General features: G+C 40.6%; 1 protein-coding gene across 13 annotated transcripts in view; it reads right to left on the reverse strand.

Annotated features, from left to right (window-relative positions):
- Nucleotides 1-2,985: 2,985 nt before the first annotated feature.
- tnk2b (tyrosine kinase, non-receptor, 2b) overlaps nucleotides 2,986-25,040 on the reverse strand; it is a 72,569-nt gene continuing 50,514 nt past the window's right edge. For 11 of the 13 annotated variants that reach the window (XM_041992224.1, XM_041992219.1, XM_041992223.1 and 8 more), the window contains 13 exons: nucleotides 24,865-25,028; nucleotides 22,549-22,668; nucleotides 22,072-22,198; nucleotides 21,805-21,951; nucleotides 20,643-20,737; nucleotides 20,279-20,473; nucleotides 19,390-19,481; nucleotides 18,988-19,032; nucleotides 18,146-18,579; nucleotides 15,613-16,791; nucleotides 14,610-14,705; nucleotides 12,724-12,854; nucleotides 2,986-3,994 (listed from right to left, as the gene is read on the reverse strand). In XM_041992224.1, coding sequence (XP_041848158.1) covers nucleotides 3,988-3,994; nucleotides 12,724-12,854; nucleotides 14,610-14,705; nucleotides 15,613-16,791; nucleotides 18,146-18,579; nucleotides 18,988-19,032; nucleotides 19,390-19,481; nucleotides 20,279-20,473; nucleotides 20,643-20,737; nucleotides 21,805-21,951; nucleotides 22,072-22,198; nucleotides 22,549-22,668; nucleotides 24,865-25,028 — 2,832 coding nt within the window. In that variant the 3' untranslated portion in view covers nucleotides 2,986-3,987. The remainder of the gene's footprint in view (nucleotides 3,995-12,723; nucleotides 12,855-14,609; nucleotides 14,706-15,612; nucleotides 16,792-18,145; nucleotides 18,580-18,987; nucleotides 19,033-19,389; nucleotides 19,482-20,278; nucleotides 20,474-20,642; nucleotides 20,738-21,804; nucleotides 21,952-22,071; nucleotides 22,199-22,548; nucleotides 22,669-24,864; nucleotides 25,029-25,040) is intronic. The other 2 variants (XM_041992215.1, XM_041992217.1) reach the window with 1 other exon arrangement.

Raw genomic sequence — 25,040 nt, forward strand, 5'->3', positions numbered from 1 at the left:
GGCTGACATTACTGCTGCATTTGCACATAGCTCAAATGAAATGAGGTAAATTCACAGTCCAACAAACATGGCTGCAGGGTGCAGTTTTCTCAGCAGTTTAACTTCCTGACAGGGATTATTAATATAAACATTTTTGTACTTCAGGCTTTGGGTTTTTTAAAATTCGAATAGAACACCTGCTATGTCACAGTACCAAGCCTCCACTTTAACCTCTGAACTGTAAGAAATATGTACCTATTTTACACATGCAGCCAATGGTTTAATGGTTCAAGTCTTTGACCAGCACTCTTTTTTTCTTCTTCTTCTTTCTTGCAAGCAGCTAGTTTCTTGTAATATTTTTAAGAGGCCCTGAGCAGTAGTTAATACGTTTTACTGTCTTCCTCTGACAATAATCAGCCTTTCTAAAAGTCTCACATAGTATTCTTTCACTTCCTTTGGACATCTGCTGCTTTTTCATTTCTTTTCAGTGCAATCGTTGGGCCTGATCGTCTTGCATATGTCAGCATGGTGTACATTTTGTCCTTAGAAAAGATGAGGAAACTGAACAAATGCATAAAAATTTTTAGCAGTGACCTGAAACAGGACCTGAGAAATGTATCTGGCCCTTTAATTGATCCATGTTTGATTGTCAGCTAAATGGCTGTAATGTAATCGACTTTATACCAAATTTTGGCCTGGAATCATCTTGTTGACACACTGTGTTACAGTATCTGAGCAGCTTCTGTCTGTTCCCAATGAAGGTGAGTAGTATAAATGGAGGTGAGACCATATAAAGGCAAAAATGCAGTTCCAGTACTATTGAAGTCGTAAACCAACCCTCTTCTCTTTTTTGCTTCTTCACAGTCAGACTAAAAGTCCAGTCCCTGTCCAGTCCATTATTAATGCAACTTTATGGTCTAAGAGTCATTCAAGATTAAATTCAAGATATAAGGACATAATGTGTCTTTGCAACAAGCTGTACCAACATTTCTTTGCTTTATTTGGCAAAAATTGTTGGCATTAAATTGCTTTAAAAATGGGCTGGGACAAGGACTGGACTTAAAATGAGCAAAAAAAAAAAAAAAAGAGCCAAATGAAAATCTCAGAGAAGCCTGGAAAATTATTGCTCAAGATCACTTTAAGAGATTACAAGTCTGACTGCAAGGAAGCAAAATATAAAGAGAGTGGCTCAAGACTTTTGCACAGTACTGGAACTCTGCATCTTTGCCTTATTTAGTGTGTTTGGGAGTCTTAACTCCATCTCCACCACTCACCTTCAGAAAAGACAGAACCTGCTCAAATACTGTTACACGGAGTAAGTTTATACCGATATTCATACCAAATAAAAATGTTAATTTCTCCACTGCAGATCCAGTCTCTGCATATATATGTATAAAAATACAAAAAAGAAACAAAAAAATGGCATTAAAGAAAAGCGTAAAAGAAAAAAAACGTGGATACAATTTTTCAGAGAAAATTGATTTGCATTCTTTGACCTGGAGCAGCATGTTACACTTTTTAAGTGCATGATGCTGAAATTGTGCAATTTTCAGCAATTTAACCTCCGTCTCTGAGCACAAACTGCCATCTGAGCTGCATTCAAAGCCTTCCCCAGGTCCAAGCGATGCTTTCCCTTTGACATGTTTACTAAGATTTAAGGTAATGGTTGTGTCTTGTGTGCTCTCATCCTGATTATTTTCCTCTCACCTTGATTTGTCCAAGCTGTAAGAAAGACTCTGCCTTTACCCTAACTACAGAACCACCATTTACAATCTGTGAAAAGACGGCACCATTACAGCTATGTGTCACCACTTAATTTCTCCCCAAGAAACATTTTCTAACAATTTTAGCTCAAATTATACATTTTGTTTGCTATCTAATGTAACATAAACATTTCAATAAGTTCAATAACTGTCTAATAAGCTGTTGTGTCTGGAGACTGTGGAATTTAATTAAAAGAAAAAAAACAAAGAAGTAAAAAAAAAATAATTAATTCTTTAATAAAAAATACATTTATAAATTCGGCAGCATGAACTTCATTTCCATCAACGCCAAGAGGAGAGAAACAATGAAAACCAACTTTACAGGAGGCATTTATAACAAAACAAACGTCTGAGAAGCAGATACATTAAAATAAGGGGGATGGTAAGCTGGAGGAGAAACAGCAAAAGTAAGATAAATGAGAAAAAAGCTCCTGCTGAGACACATCAGACAAAATCAACACAGGACGGAACATCACGTCAGGAAAATGTTGCTTGCGTTGATCAAAACACCACGAGCTTGACGTCAGTCCTAAAATAACTACAGCAGCTTGGTATGAAGACGGACATGTGAATAGGCGGAGGTCTGCACCGCTTCTTCATCAGTGCTTAAAGACGACTGCATCTCACTCTGCAGAGGAAAACCTTGTCAAATTTGCAGTTCATTCAATCAGAAGAGATGATGTCGATCATTTCCTGTCTGGATGGCACTGATGGATGGAAAGCCTGCAGATTTTTCTAGAAGATGTCTTCCACAATCAGTCTTGTGCAATAAGTCTTGTACATTTCTGTTTCAGGGCATACATGCGATCCATTTTAAGGTACCTTCTGGCAAACAGGACCACCCCCCCACCCCGGATTCTTCAGGATAAATGGTGTTAACAAAAACAGAAAAAAATCTGTAAGTATGTGGAATGCCTTTTATTTCCCTTCCTTTCAGTAAAGTCTTGTCTTGCTTCGAGTGTGTGAAATAAAAATCAATTCTCTCCACGTTGACTGCGACAGTGCGGTCGTGTCTGGCCGTGAGCTCACACGCCCTCCTGGTATTAGATTACCGTCCCTGAAGGTGCTGACCGGAACACCACAGCTGGTGAATATGGAGTAAATTTCACTACGCTGCTGTTAAATCCTGGGTGAAAGCAGAAAACTGTGAGCTGGCAGGAGTTTTCAGCTGATGCAAAGGACTTCTATAAGGCCAAAGTGCTTAGAGGGAACAAATAGAGGAATCTGTATCTGAGACGTAGGATTTTTCTTTTTTTTTTTTTTTTAGACGTGTGGTAACAGGGGAAAACTCATTCAAAAATACAGTAACCTACGATAAGAAGTCTCGTCTTCTTAGAGGATTGACTCCAAAATATATTAAATTATATATTAATATCAATACAAACATGTACATGCTTCCCTATTAAAAGCACATTAATTAAATATTTAACAACATTGTGGGACTTTTAGGGATTTTTTTCCCCTCACAGCTGGATTCTCTGAACATTTTCGTCGTACTTGACAGATTTTCAGCAGCAGACAAACCTAACACCTCCTCCCTCTAACAATAATACCACCTCCTGTATAATAAGGCCTCAGCAGCTGTTTAAATGTTGGGTTTTATTGTGCTTGGATGTGTCAGAGGTTCTGTTTTCAAAATATTTTCCTGTAAATGACGATACAGCTGCCAACAGTCGACACTGACCTTTGGTGAAGCCGCTGGGTGAGTTTTTCTATTTTTAAGTGTACTTTTCTTCCACACAATGAGGAGCTTTTCAGAAAGTGCTGCTGTGTATTTTGTGCTACTCATCTCACTTTCACCTCTTCAGATTCACTTTCAAACTTGCTTTTTAGTGGCCTTGAGGAAAGGAAGAGAAAGGAAAGGTGACTGGATCTCGCTGCAGTTGGGCAGCAGTGTAAATTGTGGATCTGATGGAGTCGGCTGCGCCCCTGGTGGGATGTGTTGACTCATTTTCAGGCCGATCCATTGTTTTGTCCTGGATGGTGGGATATAATTTCTTCATGTGCAACAATCTCATAACCTTTACACAAAAATATGACCCAAAGTCTTTTTTTTTTCTTTTCTTCTGTGGCCATAATAAAGTTTATTAAGTTTTGCTTAAGTCTTCCATCCTTGGATAAAAGTCTTCTGATCGGAGGTGAGGAGTGATACATCACACAGAAAGGGTCGAGAGGGGATTCGCTGCCTGATGATGTTTTACTGAGGATGAAATTCCAATCAAAGCTCAGCAGCTCTGGATCTCTGTCACCGTCTGCAAATATAAAGAAGCTTTAGGTTAGATTGAGTAAATTATGAGGTGGAATACCAAGTCCTCTTTTAATGACTTTCATATCGTCCTCCAAATTTTCACTTTTGAGCTGAGATGCACATAAAGGACAAACAGTTTTTTTTTTAAATTCACTTTGTTTATGTTAAATCAGTGGTTTAATACTTAGTATATCATTGTCTCATTGTCTACTGCAGAGAAGGAGGATGAAAGAAATTCCCTCTGAGCATCTGTGTGATTTTGTTGTTGCATCAGATGGAGGAAGAGAACAAACAAGTGGGAGGTTCTTTCATTTAATGCTGCAAAAACCAAACCAAAAAAGAGGAAAATCCTTTGGGTAAATTAGTAAAATATGTCTAAGACTGAAATGTGCCTCACTTTGATCAACAAAAGCAAACTAAATACAGAATGTTTACAGTATAAATAAACCATCTTCATTTATCTTCACACAGTCGGTGGCTCTGTTTAAACTTTGATTAATTCTGTAAATCAGCTTGTCTTTATGTGTAAAAATGGACCTCTTGTTCACAGATGCTCCATGTTGCACGTAATGTTTCTGCTTCAGTTCATTAAACCGCTGCAGCCACCTGAATACAGCCGAACACCATGATAAATCTGCTGCCTCTGATTCAGAGCAGTCCTACAGTAGTAGCGGTTTAAAAGTTCCCCTGTTTCCATGATGGGTCCTTGACTGGTTCTTGACTGGTCCTTGACTGGTCCTTGACTGATCCTTGGCCGATCCTTCACAGGTCTGTGGGGGTAATGTAATCCCCCGCAATGACGTCGTCAGCGAGGCTCTGCCCCTAAGCAGCCCAAGTAAAAAAACAGCTGCAATCCCTCTTTTGTCCACGGGGAGGAGCAGTGATTTGATCTTGCTGCTCTCTAAACAGTTTATAATGAGCTGTGTCGCTCATTTGTTGCATTTTTGCCAACATTTAAAAAATGATTTGATTTGAAAATGGCGTCAAATAAATGTATCAAAAAAGCCGACATGTGTAGCTAATGGTGTTATGAGGCAAAGCACAACCTCCTCAAGTCGGCTAAGTGGTGAATGTCACTAGCAGCGAGCTTTCTAAACATCCCGAGGAGCGCTGCCAGCGGTCATTTGACTGCAACGTAAGTTATTCACAGTGGGGGTTGATACAGCTGCTGCATAACTGAATATTGACAAAATCATAACGTAATATCGGCAGGTAAAAATAACATAATACTGATAATGTGTAAAGCAGGGATCACAAAAGTCCGGACCCAGCCCAACCTATATTCTGAATTAGGCCTCAAAGTGCTATTATCCTAAGTAGATAAGTAAATAAATGGTTTATACTGTGAAATGAAGTGTCCCTGGATTTTATTCATAGCGATCTAGTGATAAAACGTCATACAACTGTGTCTCAGCGGTAGGACAGCTGCCTGCCCGCTGTCTGAAGCAGGCACATGCGCAAAGGCTGGTAGGAATGACAGGAACCAGCAGCCTATCATCACACAGGGTTTGTGATCTTACAGCCAATCAGAAGCAGAGTAGGGCGGCCATTTATTACAACTCCATAGCCGTGATATACGACAGTTTGGCTGAGAAAGAGTCTCCCTGAGCGGCTCTGTGGAAGTTTAGACGTGCTAAACTGCTCGTAAATATTGATGTGTTTACTTTTCCAAACAAGTAAGCAGGTAAAACTATAGACAACAACTATATAATAAAAGTCCTAAAATACCAGGTTCAGCCGTTTAGTTTTTAATACACTATAAGCATGGTAGCGTGACTGGCGGTCATCAAAAGACCGCTGGCGACGCTTCCAGTGTTTAACACTAGAAAACCCAGAGATTTCTTACCCCTCTACCATGCCCAGAGTACAACCAAAAGGCTGCCCGGTTTGAAATTAACAATTCAATGGCCAACAATTAGCACCTTTACATTTGTAAACACAGCCATTACCTGCCGTTAGCTGTTCAAGCATACTCCTTGGGGGGAGGAGTGTGCTTGAAAAGAGCCTTGTGGACTGTGCTGTATAGTTTCACTCACCACAAACGGTATTTGTGCTTTTGACCATTTCTCACATTTTCATGTACCCTTTATTGAGCATTGGTCATGTGAGTTTTCATCGTCATCACACTATTGTACGCCCAGCTTGCTTTCAAGTGAGAGATTATCACGTTTCTGTTTCCACAAAGGCAAGAAGGAAAGCATAATCAAGTATTTCAAATGAGAGATAATTACATTACTTTTGACCTGGGAACAGAAAAGCAAAATCAATTTAATGTTCCTCACTTCCTAATATGGTGCAACAAGGTTCACAGTCCTCAATGTTTTTAGTAAAAAAAAAATAAATTAAAAAACACCTTACTAACAGGGTGGAATGGAACATAACAGAGTGGAACAGAATATAACAGGGTGGAAAATATTTGTTCCCAATTCCAAATAAAAACGCTTCAATGGCCAGATGATCAGCAATGAATAAAGATATTTCTACAGTGATCCAGATTTTTTGTTTGTTGTTTTTTTTGTTTTACATTTTAGATTTTGTAAGAGATGGGTGTGTTTTAACAACAGCAGTTTTATCCGTGACTTTAATCGATAATTATTATCATTATCCAGTGTATAAAAATGTTGGTGTAAAAACGCCAAAGATAGATAAGCATGATGCTGAACTTCGTGGTCTTAGCTCCTGGTTTGGTGTGTCTTGTTCTGTTTATTATCATTCTGAAAGGTATACCAAGTTGTGGGCTGCATATATGCAGCCCACAACTTGAACAAAGGCTAAATTCCTCAACATTCGCACTTGCTCCATAAAATTACCATCTCCAAGGCTCCTCCACCACCACTTTGACTATGGATTGATAAGTAAATGAGCCGCAGTTTTGTAATTGTTGCATTGTCAAAACAGTTCTGTTAGTGTTGTCACACAAAATTCAGTAGACTAGTTGGTTCCTATGCAGTGAATTTACATGTTATTACAAAAATACACAATAATAAAATAGGCAAGTGGCAAGATTAGAATAATGTTATAAGTTCTGCGCAAAGACTCCTTTTTCATTTTCCAAAACAAAACTGACATAAACAATCGTGAAAAAAATGTGCACGTAGGCTATGAGGAAAGAATGAATGCAATGAAGTAGGGACTGGTTGAATAAACACGGTTTAACGGGACGCCTAAGCGAGCGCGTTGCAGGATGGCTCCAGATTTTATTGTCAAATGGTTCCAGGTCAACCAAGTCCGAACTGCTTAGAGCAGAGTCCTGCACGGTTCCGTTTTGCTACGCATACCTGCTCTAACCCGTTAGAATGACTCCCGAACCCGACTCGTCACCAATGTATTTATTCCATTTAAATCCGAACCAGACTGATGTTTAACCCGCGACCCGAGCCATTAACGCATCATTGCCATGCTGCACCGCTGCTCCTGCTTTCAAGTCTTCTTTTCCATTATAGCCTATTGTTGTTTTATCATTGTGTTAATCTAAAACACATAGATAGCCTATGAATGTTTATTTTAGGCTTGCTCAACATTTTTAAAACAGCTTTATATTCCTCTGACTGAACCATTTCAGAGTGAAGACTAAACCAGACCAGTGTGTTTTATTTTGCCACTGAGAGGTTATAATAGGCTACTCGGAGATTGCTGTGCTTTAACAAAATGTAATCCACCTTTCCTGGCAGCAGCTGTGTTCTCCGTTCCTGGACTACAAATCCGGCGGCAGAAAACTCTGCTGCGCAAATACCAGCGTAAAATAAACTTTCATATATTTTCTCTGTGTTGTTGTAGTATATTCTACGGAAGCGTCCAGCTGCCACAGCCATGAAAAAAATATCGAAGCAGTTTCTCGTTATAACGAGATAGATTCTCGTTATAACGAGATAGATTCTCGTTATAACGAGATATAAATCACGTTTTAACGAGATGTATTTATCTCGTTATAACGAGAATCTTTCTCGTTATAACGAGATAAGTTAAAAATGTATTTATCTCGTTATAACGTGATAAGTTTATTATAAGAACATAGCGGTGCATATAGCCTTTATAATTTTCATTTTTATTGTCAGGAGATAACATATTATTAACTGAAAGCAGCGCGCACACCCTATTGTCACTCAGACACATGCACGCACCGTCTCACTGCGTGCAGGCAGGTGACGCACCGTGTTGCTTATAACGGTCTTGTGTGCAAGAATAAGGTCTGCACCAGCCTGTTAACGACCCATTATTTGAGTCAGGTATGCTGCAGTATGGACATACTGAAAACCTGCCGGACACTGGCTCAAGAGGTCCCAAGTTGGGGATGCCTGCTCTGTGGCAATTCAGACACACAGGCACCCACCGTCTCACTGTGCGCAGGCAGGTGACCTACGTGTTTCTCATAACTGTCCCACATTTCTGTACAGCAATAAACCAGAGTAGAACAATTAATCATTGTCAAAAAGAACTGAAAAGTTTCTGCTTGATGAGTATATTTTCCATGAAATGTATTTTGCTCCAATATAGGTCGTAACAACATCTGCATACAGTACAGGCTATGTTCTTATAATAAACTTATCACGTTATAACGAGATAAATACATTTTTAACTTATCTCGTTATAACGAGAAAGATTCTCGTTATAACGAGATAAATACATCTCGTTAAAACGTGATTTATATCTCGTTATAACGAGAATCTATCTCGTTATAACGAGAAACTGCTTCGATATTTTTTTCATGGCTGTGGCAGCTGGACGCTTCCGTAATATTCAGATGATAAAACAACAATATAATAAAAAAGAAGACTTGGAAGGAGGAACAGCGGTGCAGTAGGCTATGGCACACGTTAACGTTAAAAAGCACACTGCTTGTTGTAAATACTTGGTTTATGCTTTAAGAGGTAAATATTTTGGTTAACATGTTGAAGAAATATCGTTGTTTCTTTTCTCATCTCTTGCTATGCTATTGAATTTGGCAACATTAACATGGAAATTCACTGCATTAGGACCGACTAGCCTACTGAATTTCTGGTAGCATGACAACACAAACTGGACTCGTTTGACTACCACTCTTACCCAATGTGCAACAATCACAAAACTGGGTCACTTGTTCAGCTGCCTTATTGCGGCTCATTTACGTATCAATCCACAGTCAAAGTGGTGGTGGAGGAGCCTAAGAGATGGTAATTTTCTGGAGCAAGTGCGAATGTTGAAGAAGGCGCATGTTCAAGTTGGGGGCTGCATACAGTACCTTTTGGAATGGTAATCAGAGCGTGTCGGGGAATAGCCCACCTGGAGGGGTGACGTAATCGGGATTCCCGGCGAGCAGGAAGTCGCAGCACAGCGAGTGTTGGATGTCCCCCCGCGATTAGACACATTGAAGTGGAAGAAATTATCTCCGATCCTGCGTGGGGCTTTTATCTGTCGCCCTGTCTTCTTATGGTGGTGAAATAAATAATATGAGAATAAAATAACCCTTCCTAGCTACCTCAAACAGATTCTGTGTTGCTTGATCCAAATCTGATTTGTCTATGTTAATAATGCTAATATTAAAAGATTAATCAGTATGATAAATACATCCTATTGAGAATAGAGCTAGGGGCTGTGATCCAGTATTTGAAAGGTTTTATTAACCTACTAGCATTCATTTCTGAATAAAACAATTGGCAGCGCACATGCATGTTACAATTTCACATTCCACGTCAAACGATGATTATGTTTTAAGTTTTATGCCTTTTTATGAATTGTGACTGGCCATCAGAGGTGCTTTGAGTGGCGCCTCTGCCGGTCAGTGTAAATTCAGATAAAATCTGACAGACTACGGGCGATGAGAAGTCTGTGAGAGAAGCGCCATCTTCTGGGTCTACCCTATATTACAAGGAATGGGTGGAGTTTGATTAAAACATCGACACTCCCAGGAGAAGGAGGGGGCCTCTCTGGCGGCTGGAAGTTGGAAGGCAGCTGGCTGGAACTGGAATGGAACTGGGCTGGAAGCCAGCAGGTATTCGGCTGGCTTTCAGCTTGGATGGGAACTTTTAAACCGCTACTACTGTAGTTTGCTGCCAACTCACCGCTGTGTTTTCCCTTCACATGCAAACAGTACCAGCTAGCTACGAAATATCCCCCATTCAATGATGAGGTTGGGACTTGTGATGGGAACTTCAGCTCTTTTCCAGAAATTCAGATCATTTGGATCAGCTCAACAAAAATCCTGAATTTAGCTAATTGTTCATCATTGATTAGTATGTATTCAATTCAGTCCTACAAGGGCCACCATCCTCCGGGTTTTCATTGTTTTCCTGCTCCAGTACACCTGAGTCAAATTAAATGGATCCAACCGCCTATGAACTTCTGCACAATGACTCATTTATTTGAGTCAGGTGTTGCAGCAGGGCTACATGGAAAATCTGAAGCACTGTGCACCTCGTGGGACTAAATTGAGGAGCCATGGCATACATGTACTTGTAAGCTCATTCAGGGTAATCACACTAAACCTAATCATTTTCTAAATCCATCATTTTTAGAATATTTAATATAAAATATTTAAATAAAAATAAAAAATGAAGCACTAGTATATTATATATGTTGTTGTTTTTTGTTTTTTTTTCTGAGATTGGTATATGTGATGCTCCTGCTTATGAGCTTAAATAAGCACAGCATAGCTGGGCCGGGCAGTTGGGTGACTTGCAGACAGAGCACTGGGAGGGGGGCCCAGACCACCACAAGTCGCCACACAACTACTTATCTCCTACAGTCCATCCAGAGGCCGCGTGTGCCTGCAGACTATGAGTCTATCAGCAGCAATGCTAATGCTAACACTGACAGTGTTCTCCTGTTGTCTTTCTAAATTACACCAATTAAATATATAGGAACAAGAAATAATTTCACTAATAATAAGACATTCTAATACTAACAATATATTTTTGAGTTAAAAAGTTCAGTCTAAGTGGTTTATAGTTAAACCACTGATGTAAACAATAACAGCATGAGCATTGTATTGTATGTAGCATTGTATGAGTCACTTACAGAGAATCAGGTTTTTGAGGCATTTGATTCACTTAGTTGGTCACCCAGAGTGTGCGCACACAATCCCCACTTACTCCCAGTTCTCTTATGTGCTTTTAGCTAGTGGTAGCAGGTACAAATCAGTGAAAGAGTTAAAGCCACACTACTGAACTTCAAACTTAAGCATCCCCTAACGACAATTAATTCAACATTTCCATCTTACATGCTGTCTCTTCTCTGAGCTCTCTCCACTCAGTAAAAGTCATTCTGATATAGACTTTTGTCTTATCTCTTGTTCTGTCACTTTCTCTTCTAGTTTTCCTCACTTTCTTTGACAAAATCCTCTTGCTGAATTACCCACAATGCGCCTTCAAAATGGGCTGTGTGTTGATATCTAGTTGCTGGCGTGTGATGCGGTACCATGAAGCAAAACACAGCTGTCATGTGATGCTCCAAGGCTGGCATACAAAAGTTAAGTGTAGTTACTCAGCCTTGGGATGCTGCAGGATAACGATGTCTCTAGGAATGTACCTAATACAGTAAATATCACTGTATCAAGTCAGGAACATGTAGTTTTAAGGTAGGAAACTTATGTAGTGATGCCTTAGGAGAGATAAGGAATCATGACTCACAAGTCGGGAAAATGAAAAAATGATTCCTGAGTTTTGAACAATTCCTTCAAAACATGTACATAACGACTATAAAGCTAAAACATCAGTAGTCCTGCTCACACATGAAAAGCATAGCTGGATTATCTGACATCATCACTGTTGAATTTGACTCATTTTCAATGCTCAAAAGACAAAAACACATAGAAAAAAAAAACTATCAAAATACCCATGTACGTGTGGACAAGGCCGCGATATTTTGCTTAGTTTTGGGTAACTTGGGAGAAGAAGTCAAACGATCCAGTTCGTCTTTCCCTCCAAGAAGTATTCAGTTTTGTACTTGGACCAACTTGTGACCCACATATCACACTGTAATGTGACAGTTTAACACACATAAAACTGGGTTTTAATTAGTATTCGCTTTACTGTACAAGTCAAACATAAAGCCATCCCGTCTGCCTCTGACAGTTTAGACTACACACAGTTTTTCAAGGAAACAAATAACTGAAAATTGTTTTTCAGTTTATACTCAACATAATCCAAAGCTATTTTTTTAACATTGCACTGATGCACGCACACACACACACACACACACACACACAGGTTGTTTTGCTTGTGCAACTAGAGAAGAGCTTTAATTGTTCAAGTATTATAAACACTTTAAATATAAAAATAACGCCATGCTATATATCTTTTCTTTTCCACAGTAACAAAACAGAGAAGTTTCTCAGTGTTGCAGCCAGATACGAGTCTAAGCCTCATTACCACAGCAAACTAGTCTTCATATTGCATCATACTGGTGCCTGTCTACACTCTGTAGATGCAGAAAAAACAGCAAACTCCGAGTGGGAAGAAATTTGGAGAATCTCCAGCAGCTGGAAAACAAACTTTAACAGCAAGTTTCCCAAAGACAGAAAAAAATCATTTTAAAAATGGTCTCATGTCAGTGAATGAATTCAGTTTCTGGAAACATTTTCTAAATTACTGTCAAAGTGACAAGACAGATTCCAGAGTTAATGTCTGGTACATGTTTAAAAAGGAGATTGAAGACTCTGCTAATATTAAATATGAGTGTGATTTTCTTTTAAAATATCTGATTCGTTGTGAGGAGTCTCAACCCAACATGGAGCAAAGCAAGGTGGATGTATAGTACCTTTGTCTTGTTGTGGATCCGTTGTTATCCAACATCTGGGTGCTGGCCTTCTCCAGGTTCCAGTCACACATCTCCAGCAGCTTTAGACACTCAGACCTGCTCCTCAGACCCAAACAGAACAACTGCTCCACCTGCAGAGATCAGGTCAAACCATCAGGAAACATCAGACACATAAAAACAACAGGCTTATCTCTTTTCTTTACAAGCAGCAGAGTCCTTACACAAGCTCAGCATCTTCTTTAAACACAGACTGAATCTGAGACAGCTGGATTTGCCTTTTTTTCCTTCATGTCATATATTTCGCTACCGCTATCAAGGACCACTGACATGCTCCCCTGAGCCCTCTGAGGTCCAAACACATTTTCCATCCTGCCACAGAGGAGACAGTTAAGAGAGCGCTGATGACCACTGCAGTCATGCCTTTACGCTCTTTATTTGCAGCAGGCTCACCACAATGTTCTGATTTTTCCTTAAGGATCAACAAAGCTCTCTCCCTGGATTTGATATGAACCTATAAAGTACAAATTGCATTCAGCAAGTTTAAATTACAGCCTCTTTGCAGTTGTATTCTGTACAAAAAGGTTATTACGGAAAACCACTCGAGACCTGGACAGAGATGAAGTGAACTCTGAGACTCCTTCAGCAGCAGAGCAATGTTTACCGCTGATGGCTCTGCCTCTCAGTGTGGTGGCATAAATGTCCCACTCCTGACATCTCGGTTCTGATGGAGTGGAACCCAGAAACATCTTTTTATTTCACTGCTTATAAATTCTGCTGCATTTATGTGTGTTTGATATTTACTGACCGGAAAGCAAAACCTGACCAAAGGCAGTAAAAAAGTTAGAGGATGTCTACCAAAAACTTTTAAGTATCATTAAAAAAACTCTCACGTTGACAAAAACCCTAAAACTGGGTGGTCTTTTTAAAAATTTAAAATTTAACATTATCTCTGCTAGAGAAGCTGATTTTGGGAATCTAGATGGCTCGTCACAGCGGTAAACCACCAAAAGAAACTTTATCCTCCTTATGTATAAAAACTCTGCAGCATGGGGGTGGGGGTCGCAAACCCCAACACCAGCGTATGTTATCTTTGGGGTTTTGGCTAAAAAAGTTCAGAACCACTGCCCTAACTTATCAATGTATCAAATCACAAAAAACAACAAGGCTGAAATTTTAGATTTTTACTGGAGAGCAAGATAATAAAGTTGAATATCACTTTTCCTTTTAAACTAAATTTTTTCTTTTTACCAATAATCACTTAATGAAATGTTTAAAGCTGATTCATTTTATATGTTAGAAATTTTTACACCCATTTTAAATTACAAGAGGAAAAACATCAGCTGAAAGATGAAATAAAGCAACTTAATGTGCATCAAAACCCAGAATAAAGTTCAAGTCTGATACTTAAAACCAGAATTCAGGATTTCTACTTCTGTAACAGTTTATTGAAAACACTGCAGCAGCATTCAGTCCAGTGTGTAACACACTGCATCAACATTACTCATACGTATACAGCTGTGTGATGGAAAAACCCCTCAGATTAAGCAGGTGGCTGAACAGGTTCACACACACCACAGCCAAGCTCGGTCTTCTTTCCTCTGCTGGTGTTACACATACACTCACCACATGAACCAATCACAACCCTGGAAATTTATGGACGTGCCCACACATCATAAGCACGAGGAAAGTTGGAAATATCACCTTGGGAAAATAAGGATTGGTAAATGATTAAATGAGCAAAAAGACCAAGAAAAAGAAGCTGAAAAATTAAAACTTAAAAAAGAAAAATTGAGTTTTCCAGCCGATAAAGAAAAAGATTAACCTAATTTTATTCCGGTAGTTAGCCAGAAGAGGTCAGAAGATGAAAACATGAAAGACGTTCTCACCTTTAGATAATGCACAGCTTTCTGGACATTCCAGTTATGGTTCTGGAGGGCGGCTTGGCACTCCTCCAACGTCACGCCGTGAACGGCCTCCTGCACCTGAATCACACAACAACTCCGTCAGTCCACCCGAAACATGCCGCTGCAGTCTGAAGAGCCGCTTTGATTTTTCATCTCGGTACAATTCTCAGCAGAAACATGAGGCGCGCCTCTTCTTATGATGAAATCCTCCGTATTGATTTGACATTAATATTTTAACCACACCATCATGTGAACAGTACCAACAACTGCTTCACCTGAAAGCTCCAAAGAATCCTGTCCTGAGACTTAAGCATCAGTATTGATCAGGTATTGAACCGTCCCACTCCTCCTAACGAGCTGAATTCTATTCATCATTTCATCCAGAAGAAAAGAAAATGTACTGAGATTTGGCAGCAACATCACACACTGCCACTCCTGCTCCCTGGTTATCCTACATTCATGCTCTTGCAGATCAATCTGAGGTTGAACCGATGGGGAATCGGCTCAGCAGCATCAGATTTGAGACTTTAAGAGCTTCCATTTCTACTATCTTTTGCGAACTGTCTTTTCTTGTGGCATACCTTTTAACAAACTGCAACCAGTGCATTAAAAATCTGCACTTTCATTCCAGAAAAAAGTGAACGTTGAGTCTCTACTGATTGCGTTAAACAGATATTTCTCTTGTGTAATAAGGAAAATATGCTTTTATACAACTGAAAAATACGAACAGATGCTGTCTGTTCTAGGTCAGCGCCTTTGACTAATTTACAAAATGTATCACAGCAGCATCAAGGAGAGTGTGAGGTCATCTTTAAATAGCAGATAAACACTCCTGCTGCAGGGTTTCAAATCTATTTATTACTACTCTAAAGATATTTCATTACAAATGCAGGAAGTATCGTCTCCAATCACATTTTAGAAAGCAGGAAATCCGTGTGTGTTAAATAAGACGTTGTAAAACCCATCTAAATATCTCTGAGCATACCATTTTGACTCTGTCAAGCGTGCTGCCTCCTCCGTCTGCCCTGGTGCAGGAAGCAGTGCCCACCGGCGCTGTCAACCCGTCCGAGCACACACGAGGGAGACTAACTGATGTCTTCATCCCTGACCGAGGCCCGCTCAGACTGCTGTTATTGTTGGAGGAGAAATTAGCCTTCAGCTCGCCCGACTGGACGAGCCCCTGACCCTGGGTGTGTCCCTGGACTGTCTGAGTGTTAACCACCATTGGTCTGACGGTGGCCATGTTGGGCTGCCTGACGTCGCTGGTGGGGAGGCTCTCTGCCTCCTTAAAGAAGCGGTCGAACCGGTCAAGGTAGGGGGGCCTCTCTGGCAGAAGGTAGTAGTGGGTGTTGCTGACTTTTCGCCCATCGCGGACGATGGGCAGGATGCAGGGGCCTTTGTTGGCGGCGTCCTTCCCCTGTGACTGGATCACTTTGGGTGCAGCATATTTAGGATCTGAGGCAAAGCTGTGTGTGGTGGGCATGAGTTTACCTGGAGAGGTGGAGAGGTAGGAGCTGTAGGTGTGTGTAGAGGGGCAGGGTGTAAGTGAACCCTGCTGGGTGGAGGGGCTGACAGAGTAGAGCCTCTGCTGGGGGGAGCCCACTACCAGACCCATGGGACTTGGAGTCCGGGAACCCGGCTGTGACAAAGGGTCTCTGGGGGGAATCTGGGGCGGACGATCCAGACCTGCAACTGAAGCATCCTCCATAGCGTCAGCTGGCATTGGAGAAAGAGAGAGGTCCCTTGACCACCTAGCTGATGTGTAGTCACCCTTCTTTATAGGGCGAGGGGGGATGGGGACCCGTGGGGGGATCTGAGGTTTGTCCTCACTGGAGGATGGGAGACTCTGCTGTTGTCCCTCCTGGGCTGAGCTTTGGGATGGTGAACTTGACTGATGAGCACTTCCTGTCGGGACATTGAGTCTCCTCATGCATTCCTGCTGGAGTTCTTGGAAGATCTCTGCAGACTGGGAGAAGGAGGTGGACATTCCCTGACTCTGCTTGCTGGGGAGGAACAGGTTGTCCTCCAGACCTGCTCTGTCTAGACACCTCGAGACAAGATCCTCGCCCTCAGCCTTCTGTCCACAGGAGAGACCTTCATCTGCATTATAGACGGCACTCTGCTCCTCTTCAACCTGTTGCTCTGAGCTGTTGATGGAGCTCACCTTTGTGGAGAAAGATGATGCAGAATAAGACTTCAAACACACCAAACTATTTACAGTCTCACTATTTTATACAAATCAATGATAGAAAAGCTGGGATACATACAAATCAAATCAAAATGTAAGATCTGTAATTCTCATAAATTAATATTGTTTTCACAACCAAACAACAAAGTCATATGAAATGCTGAAGGTGAGACATTTGACTGTTTATTCGAAACATATCAGCTCATCTTAAATTTGATGGCAGCATTACATTTAGAACGGCTGGGACAGGGGCAGCAGGAGCTGAAAAGGTATGTGGTATTAAAAATCAGCAGGAGGAACCTATTAGGTAACAAAAGTAACAGGTCAGTGAAAAGAGCACTTCAGAGAGGAAGAGTCTCTTAGAAGTAAAGAGGGGCAGAGGTTCAAGAATTTGTAAAATATATAGTGCAATAAAAGAATAATGTTCCTCAATTTAAAATGTTGAAGACTTAAATAAAATATCTTCTACAGTGCATGATATTATTGAAAGATGTTAGAATCTGGAGAAATCTCTGTATGCTTGGGACATGACAGAATGGTTTCTAGATGCTGGTGATCTTTAGATTCTCAGACAGCAAATCACAAAAAACTTTCTGCTGTAAATCACAGGCATGGGCCAAGGACTTTTTTATTTGAACATAATTCAGACATCGCCATCTGACTCTATATAATCAACTGAAAGTGCAAAAACTGTTCTGCGACCTGACAAAGTCCAATGAAAAATGTTTGTGGAGATCATCAGCAAAAGAAAATGTTCTGGTTTATCATGCTCAATTCAAAATCCTGCATCTCTGATGGTATGGTTGAGCATTGGTGCCTATGGAACTGGCAGATCTGGAAAGGGCTGAATGGTATGTAAAGGTTCCTGAGCAACATATGCTCCAATCCAAATGGTGTCTTTTTCAGGGAAGACCTTGCTAATTTCAGCAAGACAATGCTAAACAGCACAATTCTTCTATTACAACAGCATGGCTTTGCAGAAGAAGAGTCCAGATGCAGCAGCTAGAGCAGCTACAATCTTTTCTATCAAACAAGACTGGATCAACGTTCCTCTCCAAAATGTCCAGCAGTTGTCCTCCTCAGTGCCCAGATGTTTACAGACTGTTATTAAAAAACAGCAGATATGCTACATAATGGGAAACCCTAACGTGTTGCTGCCATCAAATCTGAGAAGTACTAATATAATTTTTTTTTTTTAGAAAAAATGAAAATAAATCTGAAAATCACTGCAGGCTTCCAGTCGTCTTTGATTTGGGATGTATTTTGGATGTGATGGCAGGACAGGAAATGATCCCAGTTCAGTTCAACTTTTGGCATAACGTTACTCTACCTCCATGTCATCTTCATCCTGGGCTACATCATCGTATGCAGGGGGTGGAGGTAAAGGCCGTGCATCCCAGTCCACTACAGGTGTAGGGTGAAGGGGACGGGGCAGCGATCTGGACGGGCTTTGAGGTGGAGTCTTGTCCAGGATGTTCTCTGCTTCCAAAGCTAGCTTGGCCAATAAAGGAATCTGAATTTCAACCACGGGGGAAGGGGTGGGAGTGGGCGGGGGGAATTCCTCTCCAAAGTCAATGAGGGCGACTTCACTGTTGGAGTTGTGGCCCGAGCCTGAAGTCCTACCACTCCCCTGTTTGGAAGCAGAGATCCAAGCAGCAGGTTTTAGCTTGAGGCCTTTGAGGGAACCCGTTTTCCTGAGCGATAATCTCTTCAGTGCTGCAGAGGTCAAATCCTCGTCTTCATTTACTGGATCATAGCAAGGTTCTGGAGATTAAAAACATGATACATTCACTACTTAACTGCATTTAGCTTTGATAGTAAATTCACTGTAGCTATTGAAAATACAACTTCACACCACAAATACAAAGCACACACTGTTCTACAAAAAGTCTGCAGGTGTCGGGTTAGATCTACAGAGCACAGCAAGCTCACTGCACGTCTGTCAGTGGTGTGAAGAGACAGAAATGATGAGTTTCATTTAAATAACATTATTTATTTTGTGCAAATTTACCAACAAAAGTCAAGAAAGGAGAGGAAATGGATGACAGAGTCACTGCAAAGCCAAAGCAAGGGAGAGATAAAAAAAAAATATACCTTGGAAGAGAGGAGCTAAGAGGGAACAGAGAGGGCAGGAACAATGGGTGAGAAGCTGCTGTGAGAAACCAGACTTACTCTTGATTAACACTGCTGGTTGAGGAGGGCGGGGGGGAGGCTCCTCTGCAAAAGTAAAAACACACACCACCACCGCAGTGGAGAAACAAAGAGAAAGGGGGGAAGAAAAAAGGTTGCAGCAGACATAGTGAGATTGGAGCAAAAACAAACAAGAAAATTTCAGAATGCATGCAAAAGCTTTGTTAGGCTTAAAAAAAAAAAGCAAGCTGACTGGTGGTGTTTTTCCACAGGAAGACTTCAAACCTATAATTCATTATTTAATCACTCAAAGTGAACGTCAACTGTTTTTTATGTACTTCAATCTAAAAAGCATCAATTTCCCTGTAATGTACTCTGAGTTACTGGCTGCTAATAAAATGTCTTTGAACAGTGTTGTGAATGAAGTATTTGACTTTCACCCACTTTTAGCTCGTCCTGGTAGCTGCGTGGGCCGAGCAGCGCTGAGGTCTAAACCCAGAACATCAGGAGGGTCCATGGGATTCCCGAGGTACAAACTGGAGGGAAGAGAGGAGACGAACTGTGTTACACTGCTGGAAAAAGCTGGAGAACATTAAAAACAGCACGTTAGTGCCATCTATTGGTGAGATACGGTGCAAAAACTGTCTATCTAACCAAGTCTGACAATCTCATATTCAACCAATAATCTTCTTTTGAAGGTCTTTTATTGCTTACTTAATGATTGAATCTTAATATTGGTTATTTTACATTCATATTAATTTAAATTATCTCATTGAGACACTGTGAGACTAGCTGTAAAACCTGTTTCAAGACCTGCCAGCACCAACTCACACACACACAGATTTCCTAAAATGAGAAAAAATATCTTCCCTTTAGACAAGTAAGAAGCTTTTAATAAAAGGCTAATAATAGCAATTCTCAAATTAAGAGAATCATCTTGTTTTAAGTTCTTTTCTCTCAGTGAGAAACAGTGAAAAGAAGCATCAAGAGGCGGGTTTTTAAGGGTTTTTTCACATTAAAAGGGACTTGAAATGCGTGTTTCACACATTTCTCAGTGGTCTAAAGTCTAGATAATTTTTCTTCTTTTAGGAAATCTTACCAAGTTTAATAATTATCTTACTACATGGACAGATTATTTCTAGTCTGAATCTTCTTTAATCTTCTTTATTTAAGTGTTTTTTAATTATATTAAGACAGCTCATTTTTGCAGTGTATGTAATCAGACTTTTTACCCCTCAGCTGTAATTCTGATACATATTTGTAAACTGACTGAAGCATTTAGAGGAGTCATGTAATAAAGACTAAACATCGATCAACCGGAGCTGTGTCTTACTCGTCGATCCTATCAGGGAAGCCCCAGCAGCGATGAGGGTTTGAGTCTCCGTGGCCAGTGTGGATGAAGCTGTTCTTAAGCGGCCTGCTAATGTCATGCGCCGACAACCCCGCGACCGACGTCACCACGTTCCTGGGGAACTGACCCACCTTAAGGGTGCGTTTGTTTTGACCTCGCCACCAGTAATTCTCGGCCCTGAAACACATGGAAACGTTGATTGTGAAACAAACAATACTCAAGAGGCCACATTTGGAGTCAGTGTGTATGTGTTTAGACTGCACCATGTTTGTCTTTATAACTCAGGACTGAGGCTGGGAGGCAGTTTTATAAGATAAAAATCTATCAGTCGAATATTATTACTCACCTCCCCTCTATTATGGTGATGATATCATTTATTTGGATTTGGAGTTTGTCAGGCTCATCAAAGTCCTGTAGAGCACACATGTCTGTGGGCATAGTCTGAAAAAGACACAAAACACTATGAAAAATCTCCACTAGGTGAAGCTGTTGGTCCATTTAAACAAAGAGGGGTCACCTAAAGAAAACCGTGATTACCTTCAGTTATATCAGACAAATATTCATCTTTATTGGCTGCTTAGACACAATGGTCATGAAGCCTTCCTCAGTGACAACCAGGAACATGGTTCTGTTGTGTCCACTCAGCTTTCTTGAACATTAATGTGACAAAAAAAACTGAAGAAATATACACCTATTTTAGGAAAAACTCTCCCTTGTTCTGATAAAGAGTAAAGCTGTATATGTTGGTCATTTATCCCTGCTGCTGTCATCAGTCTTGTAAATAACATTTTGGAACAATCTAGAGCTGGGCGATATGGCCTAAAAATAAAATCTCCGATTTTTATAACCAAATCCGATTTCCGATTTTAATTGATTTTTTTTTCCTTTCTTTTACAAAACATAAATAAACTTAGAAAAACACATGTATTTGTTTATATACATGAATGCCAGCAAAAATAAAGCATATAATGTCATAACTTTTCCACCATATAAACATCTTCATATCTTACATAGAAATATGTGAAACAACTGCATCCGTGATCTCTTTCCATCTGGATCCTTATCATACAGGATCCACGCAGAAGTAATTCCCCTGATGAAGGTTGTCTCTTAACGAGAGTTTGTGGGTAAAGTTGACTTCTGCATCTCATAGAGAGCAGCATTTCTCACTGCAGTTATACGCACAGCTAAATCCCAGGCATGAGTGAAGGGTCACTTCACTTAAAATCTGTCAGTCAAACACCGTTCTGGTGTGGATGGAGGGCTAAGTCTGCTGGTAACTAACTATGGAAAAAAATTCATAAAAATACATAAAAATAAATCTTCAGAAATGGAAAATTTGATTTATCGATTTTATCGATTAATCGCCCAGCCCTAGAACAATCTGTCTTGGAATATGTTTCTTTTAATGTTATCACTGCTGGCTGCAGACCAAATGACCTCGTTTGGATAATGAAGACACCCTAAACTTAAACCCTTCAGACAGACATGTCTGGCTGCTTCCCTACCTCAAGCAGGAACTCCCGGAGGGCAACAAAAGTGGGTCTGTCATCTGGTTTCTGAGCCCAACACTGCAGCATGACATTATAGATGTCCTGTGGACAGTCCTCTGGTTTAGGGAGGCGTTCACCTTCTTTATCAATTTTATGGAGAATCTAAGGTTTTGTACACAAAAGAACAAAAAAAAAAAAAGTAAAAGATGTTAGCTAAGCTGTGAGGGGTGCTTTAGTTTATGTGCACGGTACTGCAGATGTCTTCGGGTTTTGTTTGCCCACCTGGCTACCATTAAGACCCAGCCATGGCTCCTGGCCATGTGTGAACATCTCCCAGAGCGTGACTCCAAACATCCATGTGTCTGTAGCGTGGGAGAACGTTCTGGTCTTCAGACTTTCTGGGGCACACCTGCAGCAGGGCAAACAGGGAAATTATATAATATCTTGGCATATACAGTTTATATGAGTTTTGGGTGGGGAAGGAAACATGGAGTTTAGAAAAATGTGCTTGGAAGCTAAACTACGATGACACATGCACAGGAAAAAAAAAAAAAAAGATTAAGAGCTATGCTAATTCTGGACAATTGCACAAAGAAACAAGCATGAATTTATCTGAACTTACAACTCCAGCAGCTTTTTAAGCCAGATTTTTCTACTGTAACTTTCTCCAGTCACAAAAACAAACCAAAACTAACCCATAAACCCCTAAACTCCATCCCTCATCGGATCCAAGGACAACTTAGTTAATGGGCCACTCACCATGCAAAGGGAACCTTGCGATGCTCTTGCATGACATAGTGCTCATGGTTATTAGGCAGCGCCCTCATCAGGCCAAAGTCGCCGATCTTCACTCTGTGAGCTGAGGCCAGCAGGATGTTCCTGAACAAGGAAAAAGTTTCTCAGAGCTGACTAAAGCAAACTGACGTTGCATTTAAACGCAATCATGGGCTCAAAGGGCAGAGCCTCAGCTTTGATCTGAGGGTACACAGGCACACTTGAAGGACTGTGATTGTGTTTCCACCTTCTTATTTTCTTTAGTTTTATATTTAAATGAAATTCATCTCAGTCATGTTGAGATCAGGTGAAATACACAAACACAGCAGAATGTGTGCACGAGTTGTTTCCAGAGTTCGGTTCATTGTCCGGTTTGTCTTAACACACCCGAGAATCCATCCTGCTGCTTCTGTGCTCAGTCCCATCATCATTTGTTATTTAAGGGTGTTTAAAACCCTCTAGTCCAGAACGCTGCTGCTTGAGTCCTCACTAAGAGCAAGAACGTGGATCATATAACTCCAGTCCTCAGATCTTTACACTGGCTACCTGTCTGTCAAAGAACTGACTTCAAAATCCTCCTGTTAGTTTACAAAGCACTGAATGGTCTAGGACCAAAATACATTCAGGATCTTCTGGGTCATTATAAATCAACCAGCTCCCTCACGTCATCAGGGTCAGGTCTACTTTCTGTTCCCAGAGTCAGAACTAAACATGGAGAGGCAGCGTTCAGCTTTTATGCTCCTCACATGTGAAACAAATTCCCAGAAAACTGCAGGTCTGCTGAAGCTCTCAGCAGTTTTAAATCAAGAAAAAAAAAATTTTCTATTTGCAGCTGTTAATTCTTCACTTACTTCTATTTCTAGCATTATATCTGTCTTATTAGATGTTTTATTCTCTTCTTGGCATCGATTTCTGGTCTGGTTTATATGCTACTGCAACTTCTACAAAGGAAGAAATAGGGCAAGATAAAGTAGCCCATCTTGTTCACACATCCAGAACAAGCAGCTGTTACCTTTGTTAGAAATAGCAAATATGTTAATAACACAGTAGAAAACCCAGTAAGGGAGACTTGTGGTCAACACTGGAGGACCACACTGAGTGACAGATGTTTTGTGTTTTCATTTAATCTCGTTTCTGTCTCTGTTTTTTTTCTCTCCTATTTTTAAAGTTTTATTTGAACCTTCCTGTGATTCTTTTACTCTAAAGCCCTAAAAATGATGTTGTACATGAAATTTTCTGTGCAAATAAACCTGGTTTACTGCACCGTATCTTTTCTCTTCATCACTGTGCTGTTACAGAACTCCTCAAATCTTGCATCTCCGCTCATGAATGATTTGCACCTCATGGTTTGTAATGGTTTTCCTGAAGTCTTCCCTTGGATTAGGATGTGTCTGCTTCATGGAGACAGTTTCTTCTTGGGATAAATGTGAGGAATTTTTTCTTTACATGAAAGGAATCCTGTGATCCACCATCTGTACACTCCTGATATTCCCTCCATCTCTCTGATGCCTCTGGTGAGGAGACGATGTGACTTCTACAGTTTGTCTGCTTGTGAATGGGAAAAGTGAAAAGCTTTGAACGGACTTGTGGCACAGACCAAGTTAGAAATGATAAAGGTTTGGTGTTGATCTGCATCTAGATTGTGTACTCTGTCTCCATCTCAGTTTTGAATTGTTCTTCTTTTGTTTTGTGGGCTGTTTCCCTCAGACTGAGGGCTTGTAGTGGGTTCACAGCAGGAGCTTCCAAATGCAAAAAGTTGAAATGAACTCAACATGAGTTTTCTGCAAGAAGTAGTGAAGGATTAATGTCCATGAAACACCTGCAGATTTACCAGTCAGATTGCATTTGAGCTCTTGGAAAAGAAAGTTCTACATTCAGTCTTTAAGTTAATCCTTTGATTTAGACTCAAATTAAAGCTGAGTCACCATGTTGAGCCAACGTTGTACTTCTAACCTGAAAATGATTTTACAAACATAAAATTGTGACAGGAGGTTCATAGAAAAGAGTCTTACACATTTTATCACAGTTTAAGTGGTAAAGAATGACTTTCTTTGACCAGATTTTTTTTTACTTAAATGCTGTCCAAATATATGCAAAAGTGACAAATGTGGGAAAATTACAGCGACAAGTTGGAACACCCAATGCAGCCGGCCAAACAATGACTCATTTTTGTTATGGGCAAAGTTTTCCCAGTAACAGCTCCGATATTTCTGGGTGGAGGAGAAGGAGGGGTGAAATAAAGAAGTATGTGTCACTGCAGTAAAATAATTCCTTCGTTCGAACAACTCTTTGGTCTCATACCTGGCAGCGAGGTCCCTGTGGATGAATCTCCTCTGCTCCAGATACGCCATGCCACAGGCCACCTGAACAGCGTACTGACACAGAGTGTGGATCAACACCGGGCCCTGTGGACGGATGCATCGCAAGCGTTCCAGCAGGGAACCCAGAGGAGCCAACTCCGTCACCTGCAGAGCACA

This window comes from Melanotaenia boesemani, chromosome 8 (genome assembly GCF_017639745.1).
Source record: "Melanotaenia boesemani isolate fMelBoe1 chromosome 8, fMelBoe1.pri, whole genome shotgun sequence".
In the NCBI taxonomy this organism is placed as follows: Eukaryota; Metazoa; Chordata; class Actinopteri; order Atheriniformes; family Melanotaeniidae; genus Melanotaenia; species Melanotaenia boesemani.